The sequence below is a fragment of the Oryctolagus cuniculus genome, chromosome 19 (genome assembly GCF_964237555.1).
Source record: "Oryctolagus cuniculus chromosome 19, mOryCun1.1, whole genome shotgun sequence".
Taxonomy (NCBI): Eukaryota; Metazoa; Chordata; class Mammalia; order Lagomorpha; family Leporidae; genus Oryctolagus; species Oryctolagus cuniculus.
Window position 1 is genome coordinate 6,388,335 of NC_091450.1, and position 15,329 is coordinate 6,403,663.

The 15,329-nt window shown below is 48.5% G+C and overlaps 1 protein-coding gene across 7 annotated transcripts in view; it reads right to left on the reverse strand.

The window, feature by feature from the left end:
* SRCAP (Snf2 related CREBBP activator protein) overlaps positions 1–15,329 on the reverse strand; it is a 47,905-nt gene that overhangs the window by 6,691 nt on the left and 25,885 nt on the right. For 4 of the 7 annotated variants that reach the window (XM_070064857.1, XM_070064855.1, XM_070064858.1 and 1 more), the window contains exons 19-31: positions 13,826–13,995; positions 13,178–13,443; positions 12,696–12,983; positions 12,020–12,184; positions 11,562–11,747; positions 11,078–11,344; positions 9,216–10,720; positions 3,632–3,897; positions 3,293–3,495; positions 1,098–1,267; positions 762–958; positions 552–666; positions 231–350 (exon numbers count right to left, since the gene is read on the reverse strand). In XM_070064857.1, the coding sequence (XP_069920958.1) occupies positions 231–350; positions 552–666; positions 762–958; positions 1,098–1,267; positions 3,293–3,495; positions 3,632–3,897; positions 9,216–10,720; positions 11,078–11,344; positions 11,562–11,747; positions 12,020–12,184; positions 12,696–12,983; positions 13,178–13,443; positions 13,826–13,995 (3,918 nt within the window). The remainder of the gene's footprint in view (positions 1–230; positions 351–551; positions 667–761; positions 959–1,097; positions 1,268–3,292; positions 3,496–3,631; positions 3,898–9,215; positions 10,721–11,077; positions 11,345–11,561; positions 11,748–12,019; positions 12,185–12,695; positions 12,984–13,177; positions 13,444–13,825; positions 13,996–15,329) is intronic. The other 3 variants (XM_070064861.1, XM_070064859.1, XM_070064862.1) reach the window with 1 other exon arrangement.

Here is a 15,329-nt window from a genome sequence, read left to right on the forward strand (position 1 = left end):
ACAACAACAACAACAACAAAAAGCACTGTTCGAAATCAATCCCAGAACGAAATACTCCTTATCCTGTTTTTTCTTTCCTACTAAATTATGTGAACCAATTTATAACTATCAAAGGCTTACTATAATCTGAGATGCAGTAAAAACAGTTCTTTCCCTGGACAAGCTCAAGAGACTAGTAGACGAGACATAAGTATCCACTCTATGTTAGGGATGGCCCACTATTTTTTCACCTGCTCCAAAATATGGGTCTGCTTGCTGGCCACAGTCTCTTCTTCTTCCTCAGGGGCAGAGGGCACCGATGAGCCAGACGGCTCCTCTACGGGCATATCAAACAGTTCTCGGATGGTCTGCTGTCAGACAGAACAGAGACGGTGTCAGAGCCAATGGAGCACTAGGCCTGGGTCTACAGTTGTGAGGCTGTTGGCCCTTGGAAGAATCACAGGCACCGCTGGTTGAAGCAGCAGTCTGTGAAGGCCAAACAGCTCCTCTTCAATTAGCACAACTCCTACAGGCACAGTTTCCTGCACAGGCTGAAAGATCTGACTTAGTACCTGTTTGAAATAAGCTGTGGTGAAGTTGCCTCCCTCAATGGCCATGTCTCCCAACATTCTCTTCTGATTCGCCTTTTTCAGGATGTTCTCCTCCACTGTCCGTTCACTGATAAGCCTAAGGGGTGATGGAGGTCAAGTGTGAACAGCCAAGCATCGAGGAAACCCTTTCAAGAAGGGGAAGGCTAAGGTTGAGCGAAGAGCAGACAATACCTGTAGATGTGGACATCGCGGGTCTGGCCAATGCGATGACAGCGGTCCTGGGCCTGAGCATCCATGGTAGGATTCCAGTCGCTGTCATAAAAAACAACAGTGTCTGCTCCTGTCAGGTTCACGCCCACACCCCCACTCCGAGTTGAAAGGATGAAGCAGAATATGCGTTTGTCTGCATTGAATCGTTCCATCAAGGCCTAGAGGGAAAAGAAGAAAATATGGTATTGGAGACTTATCCCCAAACACAGGTCCAAAGCTCAGTGGTGAAGCTGAGGCCTTGGAAAAAGCAGAGAGAAGCTGAGGCGAGCTTCCGGTTGGTAAAGATGTCAGGGTTACCTGTCTCTGTTCAACTCTAGTAGACCCATCCAGACGCAAGTAGAGGTGGCCATGGTAGGTGAGAAACTGCTCCAACACATCCAGCATTCGGGTCATCTGGGTAAAGATAAGCACCCGGTGGCCCTCTGCCTTGAGTTGTCGCAGCAACACTGCCAACGTTTGCAGTTTTCCTGAAGAGATATGAAGGGGTACAGGGAGCAGGCTTTACGGTGGACTGGGGAAACACTCAGCACTGGACGGCTGTGGTTGAAAGACAATCAAAGCTTAGAGTCAAGTTTCAAACAGCCTGAGGAATCAAAAATACTGAGCTCCAAACATTTTCTTCCCTTCAGTCTGCTCTTGCCTGGGATATAACTTCTCTAACAGGGTAGGATAATATGGACCAGTGGGGGGACAAACAGAATAACCAATGGTTTATAAGCAAGAGATCTCGAAGTACTACAATAGTCACAGAACAGATTCACAGGACATCAACAAAACCATGACTTAAAGACAGGAATTTGTACCAAAAACTACAAAGCCAGACAGGATTTCCTGAGGTTATCTAGTTCAACCTCCCAGCAAACCGGAAGTAACATCTGTAACACTGCTAAGTCACTTAGTGTTTCTGTTGTTGCTGTTGCCAATGTTGCCTTTACATTTTTATCTGATAGAGACAGAGAGCACCCATCCACTGATGGGTTTACTTCCTGGGCCAAAACCAAGTACCAGGAACTCAAACCAAGTCTCCCACATTGGCAGCAGGGACCCAATTACTGAGTCACCACCCGCTGCCTCCTGAATTGCTTATTAGAAGCCGGAATGGACAGCAACGCCAGGACTCAAACTCTATCAATAGTTGTAGGCATCTAAAATGGCTTACTAAATTTTTAAAAAGATTTATTTATTATTCATTTGAGAAGTAGAGTTGGGGCTGGGGGGGAGAGGGCGGTGAGAGAAAGACACCTTCCACCCACTGGTTCACTCCACCAATGGCGACAACACAATGAACGGCCAGGCTGGGCCAGGCTAAAGCCAGCAGCCAAGAACTCCATGGGTGGGCAGGGGCCAAGTACTTGGAACATCCTCTGCTGCTTTCTTTCAAGCAGCTTCTTAACTGTTGCATTAAATGCCTGTACCCACTTTGAACACTTTCAACAAAGACTTTCAGTCCATCTAGTTTGAATGATTTTAACTATTAAACATTTTTAAAAAACTGAACTCATTTGAAAAAAACAAAAAACAAAAAAAAAAAACACCTGATTTTTGTGTATTCTAGGGTGACGATCTCCAAACACATTACTACAGAAATGTCTACGCAGGTTTTTGACAGAAACTGCTAACTACTGTCCAACCAGCATTCTTGGTGAACAGCCCTGTAGACAGCTGGCAGAGAGGACTTGCTCCCAGGAGACGCAGACCCTAACCCAACCCCAGAAAACAAATCATGACTGGTTCAAAAAAGCGACGATTTCGTTTCGCTACTCCCTTGTGCCAGTGATTGCTCTGGGGACGGGCAAGTATCCCAGTTTGGGGCAATGAGTTGCAGAGTGTTCAGCCAAAAGTCTTTTCTCCCCTCTCCCCAACCCCCAACATAAAACAGAAGAAAGGAAATACGAAAGGAATTGAGTGTTGGCTTCGACAAAACCCTTGCTTCCTTAGATTGGCATGTTCCCCGAAACTATGGCAGCCATCTTAACGCCATGAAAAAACAAGCATGAAAATAAAAAGATAAAAAAATATAGTAGAGAAGGCAGACAGGTAAGAAGATCCTGAGTTCCTGTGGAACCAACCACATTCCATCCATTCTCATAATTCCTCATTTAGCAAACAATAATGTCCTTGTGGCTTGATCCAGTCCTGGTTGGCTCTGTTTTGCGCAGCCACATGCATCGTGATCAATACAAGGGTCCTTGCTTTTCCCAAACCACACTTTACTATTTAAACCCTTGCATACTTTTCTCTGCAACACTACAAAACTCCATGCTGTCTTGTTTCTATATTGCAAATGAATATGACAGATGTTCATAAATCAATTACTTACTGAGTAAGTGAATTAGCAGCACGTACTTCCTAAATGCAAAGAATCCATCAGAAGGCCCAAAAGCATAACCTAAAAAAATGCTCTCCAGAAATCCCTCGAGACCTGATGTGCAGCACCCCTCCGCTACAGCAGCAAAAGTGGACAAGGATGCCACACTGGCCAGGGAACTCACCGCAATCATACTGGATGAGCCTCAAATCAGGGAACTGCGTGCGCATGTTACACACAATGCGGTGCAAAGGACGAGCTCGTGGCCAGAGCTCACAGGACAGCTGCTCCTGGAAGGCTGCCTGACGTGGGGCCAGCCAGGGAGGTGGGTGGCAGGCATGTAGGGAAGGGGGAGGTGCCTCCACAGGAGGCATGACAAAGATGAACCTGTGTAAAAAAGGCACGCAGTGTCAAAGATGGAATTCTGAAATGCCCCAGAGATTAACACCTTCACCAGCCCTAAGCACTACAGCCACTCTGAAGCCCCAAGACCCGCTCCCCATTAGCACTTAGCCCTGCCAACCTCTCAATGATTTCTGACAGCTGGTCTAGTCGTTGCTGGGGAAACAGTACAGCCCGGTGGGCAGCCTCGGTATAAGTCCAAAAGGTGGGGTGGCTGGGGCCAGGAGAACGAGGGCCGATGGGGCTGGCAACAGGTTGGGGCAGGGTACAGAAATCCAGGACTTCAGTCCCATACACGGGTGCCAGGGCCCCATGAGCCTCACTAAGTTGGAAAATCCGTTCCAGGCGTTCAGATCGTTGCCGCTTCCGCTTTTCCTCCAGAGAGTCCTGGAGACGAAAGAAAAAAACACACAGGAAGAGTGATCAGTCCTTGAGAACACACATCACAGCAGCATAAAACAGGGGCAGGCACTGTAGTGCAGCCGGTTAAGCTGCTGGTTGGGACAGCCTGCTCGCATACTGAAGCGTCTAGTCCTGCCTCCGATCTAGCATCCTGCTGATGTGCACCCTGAGGGGCAGCAGGTGGTAGCTCAAGTACTTGGGTCCCTGCCACCCACACTGCAGAACCAGATGGAGTTCTTGGCTCCTGATGTCAGCCAGGGCCCATTGCAGCTATCAAAGTCACTTGGGGAATGAACTAGCAGATAGAAGATATCTTTCTCTGTCTCTCTCTCTCTTAGCCTTTTCAATAAATACATCTTTAAAACAAAACATAACACCTCACAGTTCTGGACAGAAAGAAATGTAAGATCCAAAATTACACTATACTTTTTGCGGTTTTCCAAGTTATCATTAAGAATTGTTGCTTTCACATAATATTAAGTGAAATTTCTCCACTACAGAAAATTCATATTCTCATATGCTACCAAAGCAGAATTCCTGGATAATCAAAATAAGACCTACATTCCAACATGTTTGTAGAATGATGGGGATGGGGGGGGGGGGGGAATGGTGGTGCTGTGGTGTAGCAGGTAAAGCTGTGGCCTGCAGTGCTGGCATCCCATATGGGCACTGGTTGGAGTCCCGGCTCCTCTACTTCCAACCCAGCTCTCTGCTATGGCCTAGGAAAGCAGTAGAAGATGGCTCAAGTTCTTGGGCCTCTGCACCTGCGTAGGGGACCTGAAAGAAGCTCCTGGCCATTGCAGCCATTTGGGGAGATGGAAGACCTCTCTGACTCTGCCTCTCTGTAACTCTTTCAAATAAATAAGAAAATAAACTAAAAAAAAAAAAAGTGGGGGATGTGGGACTAGTCCTGAGTAACACTTAAATTCCAGAACACTTAACACTTAACTCATCTTCTTGCGGTAGGTCTCAAATGATCATCAGAATACTCTCCCCCAAATTGCTGACCAGGAAACAGGGAGGCTAAGCCCTTTCAGCAAGGGCCAGACTGGAATGGGGTGAGATGGGACAGTTAACCTGACCTCCAGTTATCAACGTCACCCTGAGAAAGAAGGGCAATGCCTATATGACTTCGACCCAATCCTCGCCCAGCTCAGGGCTGCAAGTCCCACAGTCTGTACACTCATCACACTTGTAGCTAGACATCTGTATGATTACTTGAATTTGACCAATGTCTTCTACCTACTGTGCTGTAAGCCTCATGAAACATGAACTGTATCATCCTGCACACTACAATCACTCAGTATCTAAATCCATCTATGGCACAAAATAGGCTCCAAATAAATTGATCTGTTAATAGAATGGATTAATGAGAGACTGGACTCTCCAGGATACGGGCATGAAAAAAGAAGTGTCCCAACTCTCCCTATCTGCCTGCTACCTTAAGCTTCAGATCTTGGTGGGAGTGTGTAAGGTGAGATAAAAAAGCATCCTAGCAGAGGAAAGTCAATATAGGCCAGCTCCCCATAGCAGCAAAGGAGAAAATGTCTATAAATCATAACATCCGAAAACAGAGAAAAGGAACTTGACCTAGAACACAGAAAGACCTCTTACAACTCAATAAAAAAAAAATGAAATCCCATTAAAAAAAAGTAAAATAACTTGAATAGATATTTCTTCAAAGATACACAAATGGCCAATAACCACATAAAAGCAGGATAAACATTAGCCAATAGAGAAATGCAAAATCAAAACCGCTAACAAGAAGGGCCAATGCTGTGGTGTAGTGGGTAAAGCCACCATCAGCCATGCCAGCATCCCATATGGGTGCCAGTTCACGTCCTGGGCACTGGTTCACGTCTGATCCAGCTCCCTGCTAATGGCCTGGGAAAAGCAAAGGAGGTTGGCTCAAGTGTTTGGGCCCCTGCTACCCATACAGGAGATCCACATGAAGCTCTTGGCTCCTAGCTTCAGCCTCACTCAGCCCTGGCTGTTGCAACCATGTGGGGAGTGAACCAGTGGATGGAAGATCTCTGTCTCTCCCTCTAACTCTTTCAAACAAATCAATCAATCTTTTGGAAAAACAAACAAACAAACAACAACAACAACAACAAAAAAAAAAAAAACAAAAAAAAACAAACATGTAAACCCATGAGACTCTTCACACTACAATGGCTATAATACGGCTAGAACCAAAAGGACAAATGAGGGAAAAGCATTTGACACAATGGTTAAGCTGCTGATTGAGACAACTGCATCCCCTATTGGGGTGCCTGGATTCAACAGCCACCCCCAAATCCTAATTCCAGCTTTCTGCCACTGAAGACCCTGGGAGGCAGCAGTGATGGCTCAAGTACTTGGGGTCCTGCCACATGGGAGACTTGGATTAAATCCCCAGCTCCTAACTCCATCTCCCCAGCTACTGTGTGCACTTGGGGAGTCAATCAGCAAGATAGGAAGCTCCGTCTGTCTCTTATATCAATAAATTAAAAAAAAAAAAGTGTTACGGAAAAAGTGAAGAAATAAAAACCCTCACAGACTGTTGGAGGAATGTCAAATGGTGCAACCACTTTAGAAAATAGTTTGGCAGGGGTGCAATGTGGCATAGAAGGTTAAGCCTCCGCTTATGGACATCCCTCATGGGAGTCAGTACAAATCCTAGCTGCTCCACTTTTGATCTAGCTCCCTGCTCATGTGCCTGGGAAAGTAGTAAAAGATGGTCCAAGTGCTTGGGCCCCTGCACCCACATGGGAGACCTGGAAGAAGCTTCTAGCTCCTGCCTTTAGTCCGACCCAGCTCCAGACATTGTGGCATTTTGGGAGTGAACCAGCAGGTGGAAGCATGCACACTCACTCTCTCTCCTTCTCTCTATGTAACTCTGCCTTTCAAATAAATAAACATAAAAAAAAGTCGGGTAAACACAGTTACCATGTAACCCAGCAATTCTGCTCCCTATATTACGTTTAAGCTTCTGAAAACACATCCACACCAAAATTTATATGTGAAATGTTCATAGCATCATTATTCAGAACAGCCAAAGAGTAGAAACAACACGAATGTCTCCATCAGCTGACCAGCAGATACATAAAACGTAGTCTATCCACAATGGAAAATTATTCAACAACAAAGAAATGAAGTACTGACATATACTGTAACACTACTGAACCTCAAAAACATGCTAACTGAAAGTCATCACAAAGACAACATAAAAGAGAATTTCAAAAAGTTCATGGGAGGGGCCAGCACTGTGGCACAGCAGGTAAAGCCACCGCCTGCAGTGCCCGCATCTCATATAGATGCCAATTCGAGTCCCAGCTGCTCCATTTCCAATCCAGCTCTCTGCTGTGGCCTGGGAAAGCAGTAGAAGATGGCCCAAGTCCTTGGGCCCCTGCACCTGCATGGGAGACCCAGAAGCTCCTGGCTCCTGGCTTCAAATTGGCTCAGCTCTGGCTGTTGTGGCCATTTGGGGAGTGAACCAGCGGATGGAAGACCTCTCTGCCTCTCTGTAACTCTGCCTTTCAAATAAATAAATAAATCTTAAAAAAAAAAAAAAAAAGTTCATGGGAAATGGAATTAAAAAGTTTATCTGGCTACAGAAAATTTGAAATCCATGTGGTTTTTCATGATATTCATTTTTCATGAATTTTTGCAGAACCCATAGGCAAATCTACACACAGAAAATAGGTTGTCTAGGGCTAACAGTGATCAAGGGCAAAGCGGGTGATGGCTAAGAGATGCTGGGTTTCTTTCCGGGCCCATGGAAAGGCTCTAAAATTTATTGTAGTGATGGTTGCACAACTCTCTGGATAGATTTTATGTGTATATATACATACATATACACATAGAGGAGGGCTGGACTGAAGCCAGGCAATGGGAATTCAATCCACATCTCCAACATGGGTGGAAGGAACTTAATTATTTGAGCTTCCAAGGAAGCTGGAATCCAGAGCTGCAGCTAGGAACTGAACTCACATCCTACAATGTGGGACACAGGCACCTTAGCCAATAGGCTGAATGCCTACCCCTATGAATACACTAAAAAGTCACCAATTGTACGCTATCAGTAGGGTGAGATGTATGATATAACTTGTACATTATATTGTTTAAGAAAAAAAGTGGCAAGCACCTATGACAACTTTAATATCCTATAACCAAAATGCTTGGAACTGTTGTTTTTTGGATTTTAGAGAGGCCGTGGTCTCATTTTTTTCAATAGGCAACATTTGCACAGACTTCACTCTGCTGAGCAGTGCTAATCCAGAACTCTGAAATCCAGATTATTATAAACTATGAAATTTTTTGAGCATCAGGTTGGCTCTCAAAAAGTTAGATTTTGAAGCAGGATTTTAGATTAAGGATGTTCAACCTGTACCAAACTACAGAGAAAAATCACAATTCAGCAGACCACGGCCTCTCCCTCCTATTTATCATCAGCCAGGGCCAACCTGGAAGCGTCTGGAAAAGACCAAACGCAGAGCCAGTGGCACTGACGGACAGTGGTGAAGTCGGGCTGAAGCAAAATTTAAGCAGTGGCTTTGATAACACAAGAACGACAGAGGGGCAGGAGGGGCTCACTGGGCCTTTCTTAAATTCGTGCACTAAGCTCTAAGCTGAGCGATGAGTTCAACTCATTCATATACACATGAAATCACATGTAATGTAGAGGAAAATGGCCAACAGAAAACTCACGAAAGAACAGGGAACAAAGTTATTTTTTTGCCCACTTATCACTATGGAGACAAAAACTAGTAAGAGGTGACTGTCAAGGTCAGAGAATCATGATCCCAGCAAGGTGTATTTATGGTGTCCCTCAGTCCACTGGAGTTTAATACTTGGTAATGGTGACGGTTTCAGCAACTGAGGAAACTTTCATTTCTGAAGACTGCCTCTTTTGGGGAACAGGAGCACATCTGTGTCCTCACAAATTATGTAACTTTCAGAACATCTAGTGGGCCAGTCACCTCATCTGTAAAATGAGGCAATTACATGCCAACATTCAGAAGAGTAAGCAAGACTCAAAGAGACCACTGATAACAAAAACACCTTGAGTCCATCAGCGATTCATATTTCTAAAGCACATTCAGCCCTTAATTAACCCTGGGGAAGGCAGAACACAAATTATTCCCATTTTGCACAGGACAGTATAGGCTCAGAGAAAAAAAGGAACTTGTCCAACTGTCCCTTGAGTACTTGGTCCATAGCACTAGGCTTTGTAACGTGTCAAGAAACATTCCGTTCCTATCTACCAACACTCCAGAGAAACTAAGTTCCAATGCCCTCTCCTGTGAGGAAGTACAACTTACCAGATAGAAAGGGGAACGAGGTGGTGGGGGGGGCTGGCGTCGAGGCCGGGGGCCACTGAACGAGGTAGCAGTGGAGGGAGGGCTGGGGGGACCAGAGCGCAAAGTCAGTGTTTCAGGCTCATCCTTGGGAACAGGCAGTCGGGATACCATGGTGACAGGCAAGGGGGAGGTGCCAGATGCCGAAACCACGAGGGAAGATGCCTGGGAAGCTGGGGCCTGTGTTGACGCTGGGGCCAGTGCCAGAGTCTGAGCTGCAGCTGGGCCCAGGGCGGGCACTGGAACCGGGGCAGGGCTCAGGGTCAGTGTCTGTACTGAAGCTGGGGCCAGGAGTGAAGCAGATGACGATGCCGGAGCCAAAGTCAGCGTGTGAGCTGGGGCCGGGCCCATCGGAGAAGCTGGAGCCAGAGGCGCTGCTGGAGCCAAAGACAGCGTCTGCGTTGGGCCTAGTGCCGGTCCTGGTGCCAAAGACAGTGTCTGGGCTGGAGTTGGTAGCAAGGATGATGCTGGAGTCAATGACAATGTCTGAGTTGGAAAGGGCCCCTGGGGGTTCCCCATGCCCAAAGAAAGTGTCTGAGATGGAGACGAGCCACCAAGAGTGGATGCTAAAGCCGGGGCTAGGGCCAGTGTCTGCGTAGAAGCTGGGCTCGGGAGAGGTGATGGAACTGGGGCTGGTACCATGGTTTGAGTTGATGGCGGAGCCAACATAGGAGTTGAGGTTGGCACCAGTGAAGAAGCTGAAGCTAAAGGGGTTCCTGGAGTAGATGATGGAGCCATAACTGGAACCGGAGTCTGTGATGGAGCCAGGATGGGAGCAGGACCTGGTGATGGAGCCAGGACTGGAAGAGGAGCCAGAGAAGGAGCTGGAGGAGCCAGGATTGCTGTCTGTGGAGCCGCCATAGGAGCCAGAGGATTGGCCAAAGCCTGAGATGCAGAAGGTGCTGGAGCCAGAAGGGAAGCCTGGGCTGGAGCTGGATTTGGCGCTGCTGGAAAAGGACTGGCCAGAGCTGAAGCTGGCACCAGGACCGGCGAGCACGCTGGGGCCACAGCTGAGCTCAACCCTGGAACATGTGGAGAGGTGGGAGCCAACAACAGAGGGTGACCAGGTGTCTGAGATGGGGACAGGGACGGAGCTGTGGCCAAACCTAGAGTCAAGGCTGACGCTGATGGAGAAGCTGCAGCTGGTGCCAAAGAGGGAGGTCCAGGCGCTGCTGAGACAACTGGTGCCAGTGCTGGAGTCACATTGGTCAAAAGAGCTGGACCCGATGCCGAAACAGGCAAGGGGGCTGAGATGGGGATGGTTAGCGGAGTCGAGGCAGGAAGCGTGGTGGGGACAGAGATGGGGAGTGCCGATGACACTGGGACTGGGACTGGGACTGTCGAGGGCACAGAACTAGCAAGGGGAGAGGAGTTGGGAATTGGCATGGGAGAAGAGGCTGACCCAGGGAGTGAGGATGGCACATGGAGCGGAGAAGAGATGGTCAAGGGAGCAGCTCCGGGTGCTGAAGCTGTGGAGACAGAGGACAAGTTAGCTCAGAATTCTGCTCTTGACCTTTCTACTACCCTGTCCCACCCTTCCCCTGAGACCCTAAGCAACCTGTTTCCTAGAAAGCCATCATTCTCACAACATGAAGTAAAAAAAATCCAAGGAATTTGACAACGTAACATTCTTCCCCTCCAAGGTTCCAACACATGCTTGGAATTGGGTTACAGCTTAGGTAGTAGCCCAGTTCTGGGGACTACTGCAAAATCAAGGCAGTATGTTGATAACGAAAGGATCCAATGTCACTAAGAAACCTTCAAGGCCACCCCATCTCATCTACACTCCTGACGAAAACTTCCTGGCCTCCAACACCTGGACTCACCACTGACTTCAGGCGAAGAACCATGGACCAGCTTGAGAAGAGGCCTCACCAGAGTGGTCGTGGGAATGGGAGACCGGGCAGGACCCAGAGTAGGTGAGGGAAGGCGGCCAGGGGTCAACGTGGGGCGTGGAGTCAACACAGCTGGAAGCCCAGAACTCGGAGGCCGGGGTGCTGGGGCCAACGGAGGAACAGCAGTCAGTCCATCCCGAGGGGCCTGTCTCACTACAATCTTCACCACGCCTGTATTATTCACCATGGTGGGTGGCACTGTAAGAGGAAGCTACATTGAGGGGAAGGTAGAAAAGAAACAAGAGACCCAAAGGATGGAAGAAATCCAGGGGTAGGAGAGGGTGGCAGACAGATATTAGAGATACTGGCAAGGGAAAACAACACAGAGGGAAGGCTAGACAGACAGTAGCCCAGCACACGCCTGGAGAGACAAGGCCAGCAAGGGCTAAGTAAGTAGGAAGGCCAGGAGCCTCACCCTGGTTAGCAGCAAGCGGAAGGCTGAGGCCTGTGGGGGCGGGGGTGGTGCTGGGGGTCGAAGAAGGCAGCACAGAGACAGGGGTGGGGCCAGGGGTCGGGGCCACGGCCTGGATGAGGGCCACATGGGCAGGCTGGCTGATGAGGTGGTGCTGCCCCCCTGCTGACACGAGATGCACCACATTCCCTGGGTTAAGGGAAGAGAGAAAGAGAGAGAGAAGCAGCTATCAGCCGGAGGAGGGCAGAGGCAATGGCAAGAGGAGAGGGAAAGAACAGAGAGGGATTAACTCTGAAATGACCTCTTCTCCATCAAGAAACACCCTCTAACCATTCCCCTCGGTCCCACCCACCAAAAGCTAGGGAAAGGAACACAAAGGCTGACATCTAAAAAGAGCCACAAAAACAAGGGGACAGGGGAAGAGGAGGAAAAAGGCAGGACAGGGGGTGGGTTTTACCTACTTTGCAGCGGGCGGGGCTGCCCCACAGCAAGCTGGCGCACCTGGGCACCAGTCAAAGTCAGCTTGTTGCCCTGGATTTGGAAGGTGAGAGGTTTGCTTCCACCTGCACTAGCCACTGGACGCTGCGCCAGTGAGGCTAACTGCCCGATGCTGACCACTTCACCTGCTACAAAGAGAGAAGGCTTTACTGTACACAGGGCTCAAGCTGCTCAGCGCTTCACAGACCCACACGCAGCACACAGCCCTTACCAGTTCCTCCAGGTCTTTCCCACAACTTCCCACATTCCCAGACACTCAGCCTCTTGGCTTCTCACGCACGGTAGATACTACTCTCCACTTCATGGTCTACTTAGCCAGCTTAACATTCTCTAAGGGCCTGCTACCAGACCGAGCTAGCTGCCACCTCCTGCTCCATGTGGCTCTTCTCCAAGATGACTGAACCATCTGTTGCTAGGTCTAGGTTGACCCTTATTTACTCATCCACTGTCATCTCCCCAGGCAACTTCCTTAGGGCTCTTAAATATGACTTACCAGGGTCTGGCAAAATACCTAATATCTATTAGCTGCCTAAACTTTGAACCTATCATGTTCCTAAGCTTTTCTCTTCCAGATCCCTAGCACAGGAACAAGCCTTCCTCCCATCTCCAGTCCCTCACTAGAGAGCCCTGGGAACTTACAGGGCAGACGAGCCTGCATATCAGGAGACAGGATGAGGCGCTGTGGGGCAGGAGCTGGAGCTGGCACTGCTGTGGTGGCAGCAGTCACAGTGGTGGCAGAGGTGGTAGTTGCAGCAGCAGGAGGGAAAGTGTAGCCTGGTGGCACAGTCAGGGGCTTCAACAGGCTAGAGGAGCCTGGGGGTGGGGCTGGACTCAGGCGAACTGGGGCAGGCGGGGCTGGCTTCAGGGACAGAGTTGGCGTCGGAGGCCTTGAGGTCCCGCTCAGGACCCCCAGGGGGGATGGCAACACTGCAGACACAGAGTGAACACCTGTCAGACACACCCTGATTAATCTAAGCCTGGTCCCAGAAGCCTCCACATTCTCTAGCAATCCATCAAACACCAGGTCCTTGTCCCCAGCCCAGCTCCTCAAACCATTAATTTCATTATTTCTTCCCCAGTTTGACTTTTTTGGACACCACCCATGACCCCTTTCAACTCACCCTGAGGAAGAGGACCACTGTTCGGCTGCAGTGGAGGCAAGAGAACAGGACCAGGGGTCCGGGATGCAGGAATATGTGGGGGTCCGGCAGGCGGGGCTGATACCATCAGTGGTGCTGGCAGCACTGGGGGACTTGGGCCAGGGGTGGGCTGAGCTGAGAGCTCAGGGCCTGGAGGGGGTCGGATGGGGACAGGGCCTACGGGCGTCCGTGGACTATTCACCACCACCACTGTACGGCCTTCTTGCTTGGGGACAGGCTGCAACATCCTACGAGAAAAACAAAATCAAAAGAATAAAGAGGGAAGGAAAATGAGGAGGAAACGAAACAAAGAACTTGAGTCAGACAGAGATCATAAAAACAAAGAGAGGAAAGAAAAGAGACTCGAAGAAAAATGACAGAAAGAAACCCAAGATCATCAGAAAGCACCAAGGAGAGAGACTATGGGAGAGGCAGGGGGGTGGGAACAACCCATGACAAACACAAGGGCCTCTCCCCATTACTCTCCACCAATCCCCCACAGCACGTCGCACCTATCCCTTATCAACACTCTAGCCGAGGCCTCCAGCTTTTCCCCACACTCCCATCCTCTCCATCCAGCTAGAGCCACTCTTCCTAAGAATCTATCCCTTCAGGCCTTCGTCCTGGTACCTGTTGACCTTCATCTTGACGGGCTTGGGCCGGGGTGGGGGGTCAGGAGCAGTAGCCACCTCTAGCAGGACCCGGCGGGAGAGGCGGTGCCGGGGCAGAAATGTGTCAGCCTCGTATCGAGAAACACGACCCTCCAGGCCAATGAGGTCAAACCGACCCATGTCTATTCGCTGCCACAAGAAGGAATACAAAGCAAACTGTCACAGAGGCCAATTTGAGAATGATTTCTTGGATATGACACCAAAAGCACAGGTAATAAAAGAAAAAAGGATAAACAGGGATACACTAAAATTTAAACATTTGCACACCGATGGACATTATCAACTGAGTGAGAATGCAACCCACAGAATGGGCTGAAATATTTACAAACCATAAGGGCTTACCTACTGTAACTCAACAATTCAACCAAATTACCTGATTTTTAAAAAATCAGCAAGGCCATGAATAGACAGGTCTCCAAAGAAGATACTCAAATGCCCAATAAGTATATGTAAAAGGCTCAACGTTATTAGTCAAAGAGACACAAATCAAAACCACAATGAGATACTCATTAACATGGCAATTACCAAAAACACATCCTTAGGCCAGTATGCAGAGAAACCAGAACCCTGTGCACTGCTCATGGGAATGTAAAAACATAGAGCTACTAGGGAAAACATTTTGGCAGTTCCTCAAAACATAAGCAATACAAAGCATATAACAGAGTGATTTTACTGTGGATCTATACCCAAACAGGAAGCAGTATTTATACACCCCCAAGTTCACAGTTCGTAAGTTGACAACAATCCAAGTGTCCATCAATAAATAAAAGGATAAGCAAAGTGTGACATATGCAACAGTTCCAAAAGTTTGTGAAAAACTGGGATTAAAAGTTTAGGAGCGGGTATCTGAAATGCCCATATCTCCAACTGGAGTGCCTGGGGTCCAGTTCCAGCTCTGCTTCCAATTCCAACTCCCTGATCAGCCTGCCTTCCGAACAGAGGGCAGATGACAGCTCAGGTAGTTGGTTCTCTGTCCAGGTCATGAAAGATCCAGATTATTGAGTTCCAAGCTCCCAGCCTCAGCTGCCTGGCCAGCCCACGCTGTTGTGGACATCTCAAAAAGAACCATCAAATTAAAAAAATTTGTCGTTCAAATAAAAAGAAAAACCCCCACAAACATAAGGGGTCAGCATTGTGGCACAACAGTTAAGCCATAACCTGCAGTGCCCACATCTGATTTCTGGAGCGCTGGTTTTGAGTCCTGACTGCTCCACTTCCAATGCAGCCCGGTGCTAGCTAATGCACCTGGGGAAGCAGCAGAAGACAGCCAAGTACTCAGGCCCCTGCACCCATGTGGAACACAAATGGAGTTCCTGGGCTCCTGGCTGCAGTCATCTGAGCCAACAGACTGAAAGTCCTTTTTCTCTTTAGGTCACTCTGTTTTTCAAATACATAATTTTCAAAAATCTTTAAAAAAAAAATCAGAGTGAGCACTGTGGAGCAGTGGGTTAAAGCTCCAGCCT